The sequence below is a fragment of the Engystomops pustulosus genome, chromosome 4, assembly GCF_040894005.1.
Source record: "Engystomops pustulosus chromosome 4, aEngPut4.maternal, whole genome shotgun sequence".
Taxonomy (NCBI): domain Eukaryota; kingdom Metazoa; phylum Chordata; class Amphibia; order Anura; family Leptodactylidae; genus Engystomops; species Engystomops pustulosus.
Window position 1 is genome coordinate 134579206 of NC_092414.1, and position 17892 is coordinate 134597097.

Genomic DNA, 17892 nt, shown 5'->3' on the forward strand with positions numbered 1-17892 from the left:
CAATCTTACCACAACCATAAATTCCTGGCAAAGATCTTGGCCAACTGTCCGATCCCCTTTTTCCTGCCTGTTCTGCCCTCCATTCTGTACCATTTATAGGGTCACCAACTGTGGCAGGGAAATCCCCTTCCCACCTATACATGTGTATACTATGTGGTGTGTATACTGCATGTGTCAAAATATTATGCATATGAACTATATGTATTTGTAAAGGTATTTAATGAGTATATGCTGTACGTTTAAGTGTATAAATGTATACTTCAGTGCAAAAATGTGTGCACATGAGTATATAAATGTGTAACTGCCAAACTTAAACATCAAGTTTCCCCATTCCCTTTATTTTATTAACTCTCTGCTGTTAAATCAAGTTCTGTTAATGACCCTGCCAACATGAGAATTTAAAAAAAATCCACCATCAAAATCAAACATGATAAACCACTAAGGGTGATGGCACACGTGGCGTTTTGAATGCATTTTTGGCCTGTTTTTAAGCAGTCTGTAAAAAAACCACATGCGTTTTTTAACAGACTGCTTAAAAATGGGCCAAAAACGCCACGTGTGCCATCACCCTAACTCTAATCAAGTCAGTGATACACATTACAATTGTGAATTGTCATTCATTTTCTAAACTTTCCTCTGGTTACATGTCAGCCTAGCTGGCACAGTACGGTTTAATCCATAAAATAATAAGGAAAATCCAGCATCCAGGCAAAAAAGAATTATACTGTTAAAAATGCCACATTTATTAAAAAAAAAAATTAAAAACATAATGGTGCCACTGTGAAACATATGAAGTCTGACGCATTTCAGACATCAAGTTGTAGCATGCTTGAGTGCCTGCAAAGTTTGTATTTTAAGACCTGGTGACACACAAAAAGTACAAACCAACTCATTCATTAGTTCTCTGCTGCAAGCTGACAGACAGGGTGGGCACCCCTGGAGCCCTCCCTATAATCTGGCCCTGGTTGTAGATGCATTTTAATAGCAGCAATGCAGGAATATGGCTTTGATAAAACAGAGGTAGTCAATTCCAGCAATTGTCTGATTTATTTGAGTGGCCCCTGCAAGTACATACATACTTTCTGTAGAAGTATTCCCACTGTAATCAATTTGCAGACAAATAAATATGTCTCCATCAAATTTCTCCTATGTGAAAGTATTCTTTCATCCTTCCTGTAAGAACACATTCATTACTCTTTTTCCATGTGTGATAGTATGTGATAGCTGAACATACCAATAAGTCATGTAATAAAAGGTTATCCATCTTATGCACCAAGGATATTATAGCTTTTATTTAAAATTTTTAAAAGGATTTTTCCTAAAAAATATCTATATATATATATAGGACTTTTTTGTTTTTATATTACAAGGTCACATTATATATCAAACAATGATTTACATCTTATATGTTGTTTTCAGCATTTACATCACAAATCACTTTTAAAATGGATGCACCAACGTAACCTATTTGCAGAAAGAACCGAAACAATCCAGAACACAGGATCAGAAGCTAAAACTTAAAGGGGTATTCCAGGAATAAGGTATAAAATAATTCATATACAAATGGATTCTTAAAATGAAAGCTGGTATGTAATTACTGTAGTTGTTATTTAAAATGTTGTTCCCCTTAGCAGAAAATGCTGCTGACATACACTGTAATGAAGAATTAAAATGCTACTAGCCCTTTAACCAGTCCATTGATTTCCTCCGTGCGAAGCAGACACAGCACAGAAGATGGCCACTGGTCACATGTCCACATCACATGTCCTGCACCTGCTTGGGCAGGTCATATGATCATCACTGTGTTTGGCTGTAGTCCGTTGGTTGCATTGCACCCAGTTTGGCCAGTGTTGTGGTGGGACATCATCTCAGTGAGGTCATGTGCAGTGATGGCAGTTACACATCATTACTATGGTGACAGAGCAGGACAGTCTGCTACCTCATCACTGTGAGTAGAGCATAAGAGGGAGGAGGAGTTACTTAGAACTAAAGGATCATGGGTTTGGTAGTTTCCAGTCAAGGCCATCTTGGTGATAACTCCACCTATTTTAGAAAGCCCAAAACATATCATATCAGACTTTCATATTCCTGAAATACCCCTTTAAGAGTCATCAAACAGCTAGCAGAAGTAATAATCACTTTCTAGAAAGTGGTAATAATGGTATTTTTTACACCATCTTTATAAACATTGGACAGTGCATATACTATATTATTCTATAAATGTGGTAAAAATTTGCAATAAAGGACAGCATAAAAGTAAATATGTTTTAACATAAGGTGGAAAGATATATTTGTGCAGGTGCAAATTGTTTTTTTTTTGTGTGTCAAACTTTTTTTGTGTGTAAAGCTTTTAAAAATCACTTTATTTTATTTTTTAATTTAGGTTTGTAGATTTTAGTTTATTTCTGGTCCATGATTATGGAAGCTGCCCTCTTGCAAGAGTTGTACTAACTCACTTAGGTTCATGGACAAGCTCTGTGTAGGGAGGGGGAAGAGATCAGCCGTGACATTATTTATTATCAATAGTAAATTTAATGATGTTTTCTATAGGGGCTGTTCTATTGTATCCTGTCTGTGATATAAATTTGGATAGAAAACCCGTAGAGAATTAAAAAGCACCTGTCTATTCTTTAAAAAAAAATGTATCACCAAATAAAAAACATAATTTTTGTTATTTATGTAAATTGTTTTTTTTAATGTTACTTTACATATTTGAGCAAAACTTTAAAGTGATAGAATATTTACTATTTCCCTCTGCAGCCCACCAGAGGGAGCCTCAGCTGTGTACTGTGTCTATGCACCCAGAACGCAGCCCATAGTTTTGTAGGAACGGAAACCAACCATAGCCTATGCTGCAGTGGTGAACAAGACCTGTGTTGATATCATGATGGGGGAGATGGCGAGTTGATGCCCTGTTACAGGATCTGTAGAGAGCAAAGAACCATCTAAAGTCTCCTACTTTTTCCAAATTTATTTTCCTGTTTTCAGGTGAACATGAGCAAGACACTCAACCCTCCTCAGTCATGAGATCATCAAAGACATTTACCATTGTGTCATCTGTCTTGCATTGATACAGTTCACAGATGCTGTCCCTACTAGTGGCACAAATAATAAGAAATATGTTATGATTTTTAAATATTTCCTAAAATGAGAAAAAATACAAAATACCAGAAATCCTAAAATTAATAGAAATGAACAGAAATTTATATTTATATACTTTCACTATTTTGGCAACTTATTTCCTTTAATCCTAGTGGTTACAGTTGAAAGAAGGATATAGTCTGGATGGTGGTGTGGTATCAGATATGGATGGTGACACAATGGGGGTCATTTACTAAGGGCCCGAATCGCGTTTTCCCGACGTGTTACCCGAATATTTCCGATTTGCGCCGATTGTACCTGAATTGCCCCGGGATTGTGTCGCACGCGATCGGATTGTGGCGCATCGGCGCCGGCATGCGCGCGACGGAAATAGGGGGCCGTGGCCGAACGAAAACCCGACGTATTCGGAAAAACCGCCGCATTTAAAAACCGAAAAAGTGTCGCTTGGGGACCGCTTACCTTCACCTGGTCCGAGGTGGTGCATTCCGGCGCGTGGAGATGATTTTCAGCGCAGCAGCGCCACCTGGTGGACGGCGGAGGAACTGCCTTCATGAATCCCGGCCGGATCCGAATCCAGAGCAGAGAACGCGCCGCTGGATCGCGAATGGGCCGGGTAAGTAAATTTGCCCCAATATTTTTTATTTAAATCATCAAAATTCCTTAAAAACTTTGTAAGGTTTGAGGCACCTGTTTGTCTCCTTAATACCTCTCTTAAGCCAGCAGAAGGCTGAAACGTTGTTAACTTGTTTAATCCGATAGTTAATCAAAGAAAAGTTTTATTCTTACACTGGTGCCTTAGATTCCAAACTTTTCTGCTTGTGTGTGGCCATTAGATAGTAGACACTCCGAAGAGCACGGTGGAAAGAGTAAATTAAAAACTTGGTTAAAAAAAAATTATATTCTGGTGACAAATTTACTTAAATGGAAATAGACCGTTGAGCAAATATATGAAAACATCCTAAATTGACAGAAATGTATCAACTTTACAACATGATATTTACATTTATTATTGTTATGGTTTCAAAAAGATTATTTTCTTTAAAGATGATAGAAATTTAATGATTAAATATATAAAATATGTAAATGCATCTTTTCTTTCTAGAATCAAAAACACACCTATGTATAGAAGTCAGTTCTGACAACAACCACATCTGCCCAGTATATGTGCATCATATGTGAAATGTCTGCTTGACTCATTTTCCCAGCGGGCAAGAAAAATAGTGGTTGAAACCTCTTTATATTTCAATACTGAAATATGTAAGTTAATTTACAAATCAATGGTTTCACTGCAAACGCTCAAAGCATCAATTGGTCCAAAAACATTTATCAAGTCATCTCTTAGATTACATTCTGGTGCAGCTGTATTATCCAATGACTCCTGAGAAGGTTGAGTCAATGCATGGTATACAGCTTTTGATTTGCAACTTGGCTCCTCCTTTCCTTCAAGTTTGCCATTTGAGGGAGCTACATGTTCAGGACTCGAAGAAAGCACCAAAGATGATCCATCCAATGACATTTTGCACAAAGAGCTAGCAGTGCTCTGTTCTCCCTTCCATATGCCTGGAGAGGAGGAAGTAGGAGTGTCATGCCTAGTGCTTGGCATAGGCTGTATTATCGGTAGACCTGCTTCTATCTCCATGCAAGAAGAAGTTCGATAAAGACCCCTATCAGATGCCTTTTCTTTGAAGACACAGTCTTCCATTTGTGTGGAACTTTTTACAGTGAGAGACAAACTACTGGACAAGGCAGTGCCATGAAAAAGACTCTTGGGTATCAAAGATTCACTGAAAAGTGCCTCATCAATGCTACGTCTCAAGTTGATTGGAGACGGAGGGTGGAAATCAACAGTTGAGTCGCTGTCTATTTGCACACTTATATATGATGGTGTGTTGGAACCATGGGGAAGGCTTAAACCATGAACCTCAAGGCTTTTGTTGCTGTGGTAAATTAAGCTCAGGTCCTCTCCATGACTTAAGCGTTTTTCCACTAGAGTGTAGAGTGGGAAAAATTCAGAGTCACTCCTAGCAATGGTATCACACACAAGTAACTTTTCATGCTGAGAAGAAGCCCATTGATGATTGCTTTGTAAAATAGGTGCCTTCATTGTAACATGGCCAGGAGAAAGGCGAAATATCTGTGTCCAGCAATTGGTTCTTCCAATCTCATTGGCACAAAAAATAGGGTATGCTCCTATGAGTGCCAGAGGTAAGCATAGTCCAACTTCACAGAGGCTTGAACTCAACTGAAAAGCCCACCAAGGCCAAGGGCCAAAAACAATAGAGCCACCATAACCTAAGGCATAAAGTACAGCATACAATTGTAATCCAGCATTCAAAATACCAAAACAGGCTGACAACAGAACAACATGGGTTGCTCTGCACCAGTCCTTCAGGTTTGCAAAAGGACATCCACTGATATATTCTGTAGGGGGAGCAGAACTTTTGAGGTCATAGATTTGAGTGCTTTGAGTTCTTGCAATGCAACAAAAGATGAAGAAGGAGAAAGACAGGACGACAGTTAATACAACATAGAATCCTCTAGAGACCAGAAGAAGGAAGGGGAATTGCTGTAAAAGATCAACAACTACAACTGCTCCCCCTGCTGTGATAAAATGAAGAAATGCTGCCGACGCTAAGAGGCAGAGCCGTGGAAAGTTTGGAGATGAATGCTGAAGACGACACCTTGAACATAATAAGAGAAATGCAATACTAAAGCTGGATGTCATACATGGGAAAGCTAAGTCATGCAAGAGCAAAGCAGTGAAAGCTGGGAGACGATCTTGGTGGCCATAGGCATCATAAAAGAGGGAGAAGGCTCGGCTGCTGCCAAATGCTATCAACAGTAGGTGTAAAAGTGAGAAGTAAAAACCACCTGAGGGGCATCTAAACACAAGGCAAAAAATGGAAAGTAAAGCAAGCAGAGCCACTGATCCATAAAGCCCAACAGAGCCATATACCAGGGCCTCCCAAGCAACACCCCAGTCTGCCACAGATGTATTCCAGTCTGCATGCAGTGTAATAAAAATAGCTTGAGAAGAAAGAAGTGGGGATAGTCCTTGAAGAGTGGGGTCTACTTCATGAGGATGCCTCTGAGTCATGCTGAAATCACATTTTTCAGTTCTAGAGTAATCACAGTCCCAAGAAGCAATGTCTGTTGGGGATGCTGAGCCATACGAAGTAAAACCAGCATCTGTAACAAAAAAAAAAAAGAAATACATAGGTAAAATATATATATGACAAAGTAAAATGTATTTTTTAAAATTTTTTTAAATGTTCATTGTGCTCATGTCATAATCCCTAGCAAAACTGCAATATACTTTATTAAATCACTCAAAACCAGGCTCGTACTGGCACACAAGTAAACCGGTAAATACACCAGTGAGTCCCATTTCTGAAATCTGTGCAGCACAGTCTGTTTTTCATTGCTCATCCATGGTAGGGTGCCACCAATCTTTTTTTTTTCTTTAAATTGCAGACCCAACAGTCTTAGGGAAAAAAAATTGAGAGCCGCTGGTACATAAGGACTTGTTGGTGGTTTAGTGTCTAAAAAGGCTTGTGACATGTTTCCTGTAACCCTTTGTCGCAAACCACCGTAATGGTAGGTTGATGTACAGAAAAGGGAGTATTAAGAAGACTGACGTTTTGAGCTTTCTCCATACAGATTTGGTGTGTGCTGCATTTTGCAGCTAACACCTATGATGCTGGCACCGATTTAGGGTGTTAACGGCAAAGCTGCCGACAGCATGTAAGTGTCATTAGAGGGCAATGATCTGTTGCCATGACAGCCTGTCATTAACATTGATCTGTAATGGCTGACACAGATAATATAGAATACTGCCACATGCTACAAAACAGTGGTCTTGCAGTGTGTGGTAGGAGTGGTTAGGGCCTAAAAAATAATAAACAAAAAAAAGGTTAAAAAAAAAATTCAAATGAATATCCTAGAACTGGTATAAAAATAAATAAATGAAATCATAAACATGTTAGGTCCCGTAAATTCCTGATAATATGAAAACGGTTATTCCTGGCAGTGAAAAAATGGCACCCAAATGTCACCATTTTTTTTAAATTAAATGTGATAAATAGGTCATACAGTCCAAAAACTGACACCTTACACAGCTTTGTACACTTAAGCTTGAAAAAGTTAATAGCTTCAGAAGATGGCAAAACTAAGACTTTTTTGTAGAAAAGGTTTTCAAACTTATATAAAACGTATATAAATTTGGTATCCCCTTGATCATACCAAACTAAAGAATTAATGGGAGAAGTCAAAACTGTAAAAACAGAGCCCATGAGCATTTGGAATTTTATTTTCTAGTTTTCCAGTACACGGCATGGAATATAAAATACAGTCTCTAGGAAGTACAGCTCCGTACGCAAAAACATAAAATAGTTATGGATTTTTTAACCTCTTAACGCTCAGCATCCGATATATCGGACGCTGAGCGCAGTGACTTAGCGCTCAGCGTCCGATATATCAGCTCAAGATCTGAGCCGAACCGGCATCGGGAAAGACGGGGTGCCGGCTGTGACTGATAGCCGGCACCCCAGTGTAACACCCGCGATCGGAGTTGTCTCCGATCGCGGGTGCTTAACCCGTTAAATGCCGCGGTCAGCGCGACCGCGGCATCTAACATGTATCTGGGGGATCTTTCCCCCACGATCGGCCCCCCCGAACCGTTTTCAGGGTGCGCCGATCGTTGCTATAGTAACTCTGGGGTCCGATCTGGACCCCAGAGTTACCTGCAAGAATTGCCAGTAAGATGGCGTCTGTGACGTCATCTTACTGGCACAGTGCCAGCCTATGCAAGTGTATAGGCTGACACTGATAATACTCTGCAATACACCAGTATTGCAGAATATTATCATGAAGAAGCAATCAGAAGATTACTTGTTCATGTCCCATGGTATAAAAGTGAAAAAGTAAAAAAAAAAGTTATTCAATAAAAAAATAAAGTCATAAATCACTAAAAATGCCCCAAACCCCCAAAACATATAAAGAGACATATAACTCAAAAAAAAGTCTAAATCATAAGACAAACCCCACATATATAGTATCACCGCGTCCGTAAAAACCCGTAGAATAAAAGTAAATCATTATTGAACCCGCACGATAAACGCCGTAAAAAAAAACTGTTATAAACCCTCCAAAAATTATGATTTTTACCTTTTCAATCCCACAAAAAATGCTATAAAATGTGATCAAAAAACCATATGTACTGCGACATGATACTGGTGCAAAGTACAACATGTCCCGCAAAAAACAAGCCATCAACCAGCTCCGTAGCCAAAAAAGTAACAAAGTTATGCCACTTGGAAGACGGCAATACATAAATGATAGATTTTTCCCCACATTAGGGTTTTGTTTGACAAATTTAGTAAAACGTAAGAAAATATATTCATGTCTGGTATCCCCGTAATCGTATCAACCCATAGAATAAAGATAACATGATTATTAGTCTATACGGTGAACACCAAAAAAAAAAGAAGTAAAAAATCCAGTACAGAATTGATGCTTTTCTACTCCTGTCCTCAAAAAAAGTTCCTAAATTTTCAACAATAGGTGATACAAACCCCAAAATGGTAACATTGGAAAAAGCATCTCATCCCGCAAAAAAAATGGCATCACATGGCCCCAATAACGAAAAAGCGAAAATTTTATAGCCTTCAAAAGGGGCCAATGAGGAAACTAAAATCCTGGCAGCTGCAGCGCCCTCCTTCCCTTCTGCACCTCGCTGTGCCCCCATAACACAAGTCACAGCCACATGTGGGGGGTCTTTGTACTCAGGAGAAATTGCAGAACAAATTGTATGGTGGGTTTTCTCTTTTTATCTTTTGGAAATGTGTAAATTTTAGGGCTAAATGAACGTATAAGGGAACAATATGACCATTCTAAATTTCACCTCCATTTTGATTCAATTACTATGAAGATCTCAAGGGGTTAACAATCTTCGTAAAAGCTGTTTCTGATAGCTTGAGGGGTGCAGATTTGAAAATGGGTTGGTTATATAGGGGGTTTTGATGCTAAATATGTAAAATTTCATTCCAAACTGTATTTATCCCCAAAATAGTCAATTCTGAAAATCCGGAAAAGCGATATTCTATTTGCAAGCCGCGTGACATCAAAATAAATTATCCAGACATTTCAGAAATTATGAAAATGTAAAGTAGACAAATGGGAAATGTTATTCAGCAACTTATTTAGGTGGTAAATCGATCTGCCTGAAAACGCAATGATTTTGAATTTCGAAAATGGCAAATTTTTCCAAAAATTTATCATATTTTCTTTTTTTTTGTAAATAAACGCAAAACTTATCTGCCAAAATTTACCACTAAAATGAAGTACAACATGTGGGGAAAAAACAATCTCAGAATCGCTTTGATAAGTAACAGTGTTCAAAAGTTATAACCGTATAAAGCGACGCAAGTCAGAATCCAAAAAATCGGGCTGAGCCTTAAGCTACAAAATGGCTGCGTCCTTAAGGGGTTAAAGGAGGGGATTAAAAAAATGGAAACGCAAAAAAGGGTTAAAGGGTTAATATAAATAATGATAATTCATCTAATTCATATCCACGTAAACTTCTCAGACAGTTGGAATTTATTTATAAACCAAACCCATGGTTATTCCGTTCTTATTTCCATAAATGATTACAGAATATGTTGATGTCATATAAATACATTTGTGATCCAGATATGCCATATCCTTCACAATCTGTTGTCTCTCCTCACTTCTAGAGATCGCCATACATTAAAAGTGGATAGTTTGGCTCCTAAGATAAATCCAGTTTTTTCCTTAACACTATTACTAATGAAGACTTAAGGGAAAACCTCCTTGTTCAGTGCAGTACATACCAAATATTAAGATGATCCCAGAGGGTCTCGCTGACAATCCTCCTTCTCTGCCACGTTTTATATTAAAACTGCTGTGTTTATGTTCTAGAATACTGCTGAATTGTCTGGATCTCCCACAAGGAAAGCCAGTTTTCTGCTAAATGCTCCCTTTTGTCTTGCAGTTCCAATATTGCATGGCAGGCAAAGCAAAATGTTCCAGAATGATAACAAATACAACACAGATCTATATGTGCAATGAACAAAAATAAACTATTTGATGAAGGTCCCCAAATTAATATAAGGATGTAATTAGTTTCCATATACAAATAATCTGTAGAAGTACAGTTAAAATATTTCCTGTGCAGCCTATTTTAATAGGCTTGAATCCCAATCCAGGGCCACTACACACTTCAGAGGGCTAAAGATAAAATTGGCACATGACATACTATTGTATTATTATTGAAGTAAGGGAGAGGTTGCTCAGCTCACTGGAGGTACTCTGGTCCCATTCATCTCCTGAACTTGCACTCCATAACATGTATTAGTCTAATCCAAAGCCCATAGACAAAACTCGTACAACATAAATAGAAATGTCTGGAACAGATCACAACTTACAGGGAAAGATGGAAACAGTTACTATTTATTAATGATAATAATTTTATTGTTAATTAAGATGAACCACATACATCCCAACTTTTGGAGTAGAGAAAGAGGGACAAAAGTCCTTCCTCCTTTTTCTCTAAATCACACCCACTGCCTCGCCCATTGCCCCACCCGCAAGCATAGTATAATATCAATGTCCGTTGTCCCTGTCCATCATCCCTCTCATATAGTGGCCTCCTGTCCTCCATTCTCCCTCTCCGTAAAGAGCAGAAACAGAGACATGTTGAGGCAGCAGGATCTGATCCTACCTCTTGGTCTTAGCTCTGCATCGCTAGTGTGCACCTCCCAAAAAATCTCGACTGTCGCGCTGAACTCGGACTGGTTCAGAGCTATGGGACTGTTTACAACATTCTCTGTGAGTTGTGAGCTGTTCCAGGCATGTCATTCCATTAATTCATTTTGTCATTATACAAGTCTTTATGAGAAAACCCCTTTAAATTGCTCTTAGCCTGGGCATTACCTTTCCATAAACAGCTCTGCACTACTCCCAATGTTTTAATACTATGTAGCAGAAGATATTTAATCCCCCTTTTCACTTTTTAGTCTCTGGTTAGTACATAAAGGCAAGCCATGGCACAGATCATTCAAAGTAATTAGATGTCGTTTTTGATGCATTTTTTCAGTTCTTCCTGGATCCGTAACAGATCCTGAATACTTCACCGTGTGAATGGCGCAGAATACTGAATACTATAGCACCACTTATTGTGTAGATCATCAGGGGTTATTTATCATAAGGCAGGTTTGTTGCGATAGTTCTATGTCTGTCATTGGAGCTCCACTAACTTTCTATATTTAAGTGGTTAATAAATGTCTCAATAGAGTCTGCGATTTTTGTTACAATATCAAATACACTAGGAGGGGAGTGGAATGACTATGTAATTTTTTTTAAAGTCATAAATCTGGCTTTACATGACATTACACTAGTAGTGGTTGGATGTTTAAACCTGGCACATGCGATTATTTTGCACAAAAAAGTCAAGAAAATCCTATGATAAATGTTAAGACAGCAACACCTGCTGAACAGGGCCCATCTGCACACCTCCTCTGTGCCTGCCTGTAGAACCGCACAGCTGAACACACTCCCACCCGACAACCGGCACAGCCGAAAGTCTGCCCTATCTCCCACCTGACGGAACAGACAACCGTCCTGCTCCAACCCTGCCTGACGGCACAGTTTACTGCTCCGCAGACCCCCGCTCTCCGAGCGTCAGTACAGCCGACAGCACAGCCACACATCATCACAACCGATCTCCCCTGCCCCCGACCCGTCGGCACAGTTGACGGCAGCCCTCCTCCCAGCCTGCCGGCACAGGTTTGTATTTACTTTATCTATTAGTGTATACATTATATGAGTACATAAATGTATGCCTATAAGTGTATACATGTTTGTATGTGTTTAAAACTATATCAAAGAGAGTGCATGCGTAGAACTTTAAGTGTGTATATAAGCATATAAATGTGTGAATATATGAGTGTATAAATGTGTGTGATTGTATAAATGTGTCTGTACAAACAAATATATTTCTTTTTTTGTTAAGGGGAAAGGGGGGTCACATTCAGAAATCAGCCTCTCCTTGTTAGCCTAGTACCCTCTCCTGTGAACAGGCTATCATACTGATCTAGACTAAAGATATTTTTTTATCAGCCAGTGCTCTACGCCATCAGTTCTTCAAGATAAAGAGAGAAAATATAGTGTGCAATGCTGTGATCAGCCTCCAGTAAAACGCATGTGCACAATATATCGACATTAAAAAAAATTTGGAGTAATTTGATTCTCTTTTCACAGAGAGCAAGAAAACCTTGTTATCAAACGAGGCAAACTCCAATTTCCTGTCTCAAAGAAATAAACCTGGTCCATGTAAAGATGACAGTGACTGGAAAATCCTGATTTTCAGATAATATATGACCTATTTGAGATACATTAGTCCAATTCCCATTAAATTTACTGTAAGGATTTGTAGTAAAAAGAGAAGGACTTTCTCAAATGGAAGCTTCACTTTTGGCATATATACACTGAACATATGTCCCACACACAATGGTTAAAACAAAGGAAAACTACCTCTGGCGGGCAGAGAGCTATAGATTATATGAACGGATCATCCAACGTTGCATTGTTCAGCAATATTATAAAAATTAGGAAAGTCATGTTAAAAAATTGTTTGGCCATCAATTGACCACAGGGGCGGATTAAGACTGCCATAGGCCCTGGGCTGTATTAAAAACCTTTGGAAGACCTTCAGGTCCTGAATTGGCTTTTGTCTACATGCGTATTGAGAGCAGGAATAGATGTATGAGAATTTTGGGTTGTTTGGGTGGCCATGTGCCCCCTAGAAGGCTGAGGCCCTGGGCTACCATCCTAACTGTGTATATTATAATCCACTACTGATTGACCATGTTGGTGCTCATGCTTTCAAATAAGAAGAGGAGAGTAAGTCACACAAAACAGTATCTGACAATTTGAAATGCAAATCATACACATGATTTGATCCTGTAATAATTCTGATGTGTCTGGTTCATTTGAGACCAACATACAACAGTTGCTTTAGTAACTGTTATGCGACAAAAGTCTTTGCACAGCCCCAACCTTGAAACCTGCAAAGCCATAAAAGTACTATTAACAATAATGATCCTTCTTTCTCCTATTGAAAGGTAATGCATTTGCCAGAAAGTATGTCATGTAATTTCTTGGTGCTGCCTGATAACTACCTAATGTCATTTTGTAGAACTGGCAATCCTCCAGTGACGTCATGCTACCTAAGACTCAATAGCCTGTGGAGTTTGCAGAAACAGGCGCACAGACTTCATGAATCTGGCACAGCCTGCACTGCTCTGGAAGTGTGCACCAACTTTTTCTGTGCAAAGTCAGACAGACAAAACGGGTGCAAACACTTTAATAAATGTAGACCAATGCCTTGAAGTTGCCTGTTCAAAAAATGCACAAGAAAAATGCACAAGTTAAAGCTCCACAAATCAATCCTAGAAACATTCTCATCCCCCTTCCTTTCGGCAGAGCAGAACAGATTTTTGCAAATGAAGAAACTGAAAAGTGTGGTGTGCATAAGTATGTGACTGTACCTCTTTTGGACATCTTTGCACATCTAGAGGCTGGAATTTTTTTCCATTCTTCATTGCAAAATAGCTCTAGCTCAGACATACAGATTGAAGAACGTTAGTCAAAAACAATTTTTAGGTCTGAAAAGTGTCTTCTGCAAACCCTTATGCATTCTGCCTTGAGCTAGCAGGCTGAGTAGCTGTTCACATGAAATGGGCATATCTCCTGAACCAGAGGCGTAACTAGGAGAGCTTGGGCCCCATAGCAGATTTCTGCTTGGGCCCCCCCCCCCCTCATCACCAAAAAAAAAAAAAGAAAATACAAATTTGTAAAGACACGTTTATAAAATCACACACATTTACGCACTCATGTACACACATTTGTATTATATACACACATAACGTTTTAAACTCATACTAATTTTTATATACTCTTATACACTTACACGCATTTATGCACTCATGTATAAATTTATACACCAAAACATACAGTATATACAAACTCATACAGAATATACACACATACCGTAAATACACAAATTTGCACATCTACTGTATTCATACATATACTAATATATACAGTAAACACTCACCGTTTATACACATACATGCAGTATAAAACACACTATATACACACACAGAGGGCCATTTATCATATGCTGGTGCACGTGCGCCAGCGTATGACAGCCCTGCCACGGCTCAGCTGGATACATCAAGAGGTGAGGTCCTGGGCAGGGCCTGGCATAGAAATAAACACAGCCGGCAAATTTTCACATGTGAAAATACACCAGCTACAGGGATCCCGCAGGCCCTGGGTCAGGAATGCCCCGAGCCGCCCCACTCCTCGTTGGCCGCACCACACTGGCGTGAAGGAGGGGATTGGGGAAAATAATTGCAAGGGCTAGCTATAAGCTAGCATTTGCAATTATTTTAGGGCTTCTATGCCACCACACACACACCATATACCCATATATACAGACACATACACACACACACCATATACCCATATATACAGACACATACACACACACACACACCATATACCCATATATACAGACACATACACACCATATACCCATATATACAGACACATACACACACACACACACCATATACCCATATATACAGACACATACACACCATATACCCATATATACAGACACATACACACACACACACACCATATACCCATATATACAGACACATACACACACACACCATATACCCATATATACAGACACATACACATACACACCATATACCCATATATACAGACACATACACACACACACCATATACCCATATATACAGACACATACACACACACACCATATACCCATATATACAGACACACACACACACACCATATACCCATATATACAGACACACACACAATATACCCATATATACAGACACATACACACACGCACACCATATACCCATATATACAGACACATACACTCACACACACACACACCATATACCCATACATACAGACACATACACACACACACACCATATACCCATATATACAGACACATACACACACACACCATATACCCATATATACAGACACATATACACACACACACACCATATACCCATATATACAGACACATACACACACACACACCATATACCCATATATACAGACACATACACACACACACACACACCATATACCCATATATACAGACACATACACACACACACACCATATACCCATATATACAGACACACACACACCATATACCCATATATACAGACACACACACACCATATACCCATATATACAGACACACACACACCATATACCCATATTTACAGACACACACACACCATATACCCATGTATACAGACACATACACACCATATACCCATATATACAGACACATACACACACACACACCATATACCCATATATACAGACACACACACACCATATACCCATATATACAGACACACACACACGATATACCCATATATACAGACACACACACACGATATACCCATATATACAGACACATACACACCATATACCCATATATACAGACACATACACACACACACACCATATACCCATATATACAGACACATACACACACACACCATATACCCATATATACAGACACATACACACACACACACACACCATATACCCATATATACAGACACACACACACACCATATACCTATATATACAGACACACACACACACCATATACCCATATATACAGACACACACACACACCATATACCCATATATACAGACACACACACACACCAAATACCCATATATACAGACACATACACACCATATACCCATATATACAGACACATACACACCATATACCCATATATACATACACATACACACCATATACCCATATATACAGACACATACACACCATATACCCATATATACAGACACATACACACCATATACCCATATACACAGACACATACACACACACCATATACCCATATATACAGACACATACACACACACCATATACACATATATACATAAACAAATACAGATAACATTACTTACTTTTTTGGTCTTGGTGGGCTGGTCTCACCTCCTTTAAAATCAGCAGGCTGTGTAGGGAAGGGAGTACGTGTCGGCCGGTTGGTGGTGGGGAGTGCAGGCCGGCGAGAAGAAGTGCAGGGCGGCAAGAGGACGTGTCGGCGAGCAGGTGGAAGGCAATGCCGGCTGGCGGTAGGGCGCATGGGCCGGCAGGCAGGAGGAAGAGCAGGAGATAGTGTCAGCTGCCGAGTGGAGGGAAGTACCGGCCGGCAGGTGAACGTGTCTGACAGCAGGAGGGAGGAAGTGCCGGTCGGCCGGAGGACATGTCGGCTAGTAGGGGGAAGGAACGTGCCGGCAAGCGCGTGGGAGGGAAGGCGTGCCGTCCGCAGGGAGGGAGGATGACGAGGACGTACTGGCGGGCTGGAGGGCGGGTAGGAGAGTGCGGGCAGCACAAGTGGGCAGCTCTGCGTTCGGCACAGTAGGCGGGGCCCGGGAGAACGGCATTAATAAATTTTGGTATTGCCGTCCTTCCCGGGCCACTGTGCAGCACGGGCCCCGTAGCAACCGCTACGGCTGCTACGGCTGTTGTTACGCCACTGTCCTGAACCTAGAAACACAATCTCCACTTTGGTATATTTTTGGGAGATCTGCATTCAATAATCACATTTTTTACTGTAACTGTAACAGTGGATATTTCTGGTTCTGTTTCACCTAGGAACACCATCCTGATATTATATTAAAGGGGAGAAGGGTGTTTCTAGGTGCCACCGTTTAGGAGATATGGCTGATTGAAGTTTGACACTTATAAAAATTCACTGAAAATGCCCCAGTCATTAATCGACTATATATGTCCTATTTGCACGGCATGTGCAAATAGGACATATATGGGCAGATTTGTCAAGCTGTCTGAAAGTCAGAATATTTCTAGTTGCCCATGGCAACTAGGGAGCTGTCATTGGTTGACATGGGCATCTAGAAATATTCTGAATTTCAGACAGCTTGATAAATCTGCCCCATGTAGCCGTTTAATGACTGGGGCATTTTCAGTGAATTTTCATACTTATTGGTCCAAGGGCCATAACTCCTTTTTTTGTGCAATGCCATAAAACATTTTTCAGCAATTTTTCATGACACATAGGGCTAGTTAAAAGTTAAAAAATGTTAAAGGGCTTTTTTCATTTTTAAAAAAATTTTATAAAAAGTATAATTTTTTTTTTAAATGTATAGTATATTTTATATAAAGAGGACCTGTAACCTATACAAAAGCACTTGGAGTTGCTTACTAAAGTACCATTTTGGCGCACATAACTTTTTTTGATCACTTTTTGAAACATTTTTGTGAATGGATTTTATGAAAAATTACATTTTTGGCACATTTTTCAGGTTTTGTTTTTACAGCGGTTACCGAGTGGGTCCAATAATGTTACTGATTTATTGTACAGATAGATATGGAGGTGATACCAAACATGTCGGGTTTTTTCATTATTTTGTGTTTTTTGTGCTTTATTTGGTATGTAAAGGGAATATTGGTGTTTAGGGGACTTTCACTTTATTTAATTAATTCTTTTAATTAAAAAATGTTTTTAAAAAGTAGTTTAAATTTTTTTTTTTTTCAATTTTACAGGTTGGCTCTGATTGCTTGTTCAAGCTCTCATTTATATAACACAGTGTAATACAGATTTTTTACTTTCTTTTATTTCCTTTCAAAATTGATTA

At 39.3% G+C, this 17892-nt stretch overlaps 1 protein-coding gene across 2 annotated transcripts in view; it reads right to left on the reverse strand.

Moving 5' to 3' along the window:
* Positions 1-530: 530 nt before the first annotated feature.
* PRRT4 (proline rich transmembrane protein 4) overlaps positions 531-17892 on the reverse strand; it is a 46023-nt gene continuing 28661 nt past the window's right edge. For both annotated transcript variants that reach the window (XM_072147554.1, XM_072147555.1), the window contains exon 3: positions 531-6291. In XM_072147554.1, coding sequence (XP_072003655.1) covers positions 4370-6291 — 1922 coding nt within the window. In that variant the 3' untranslated portion in view covers positions 531-4369. The remainder of the gene's footprint in view (positions 6292-17892) is intronic.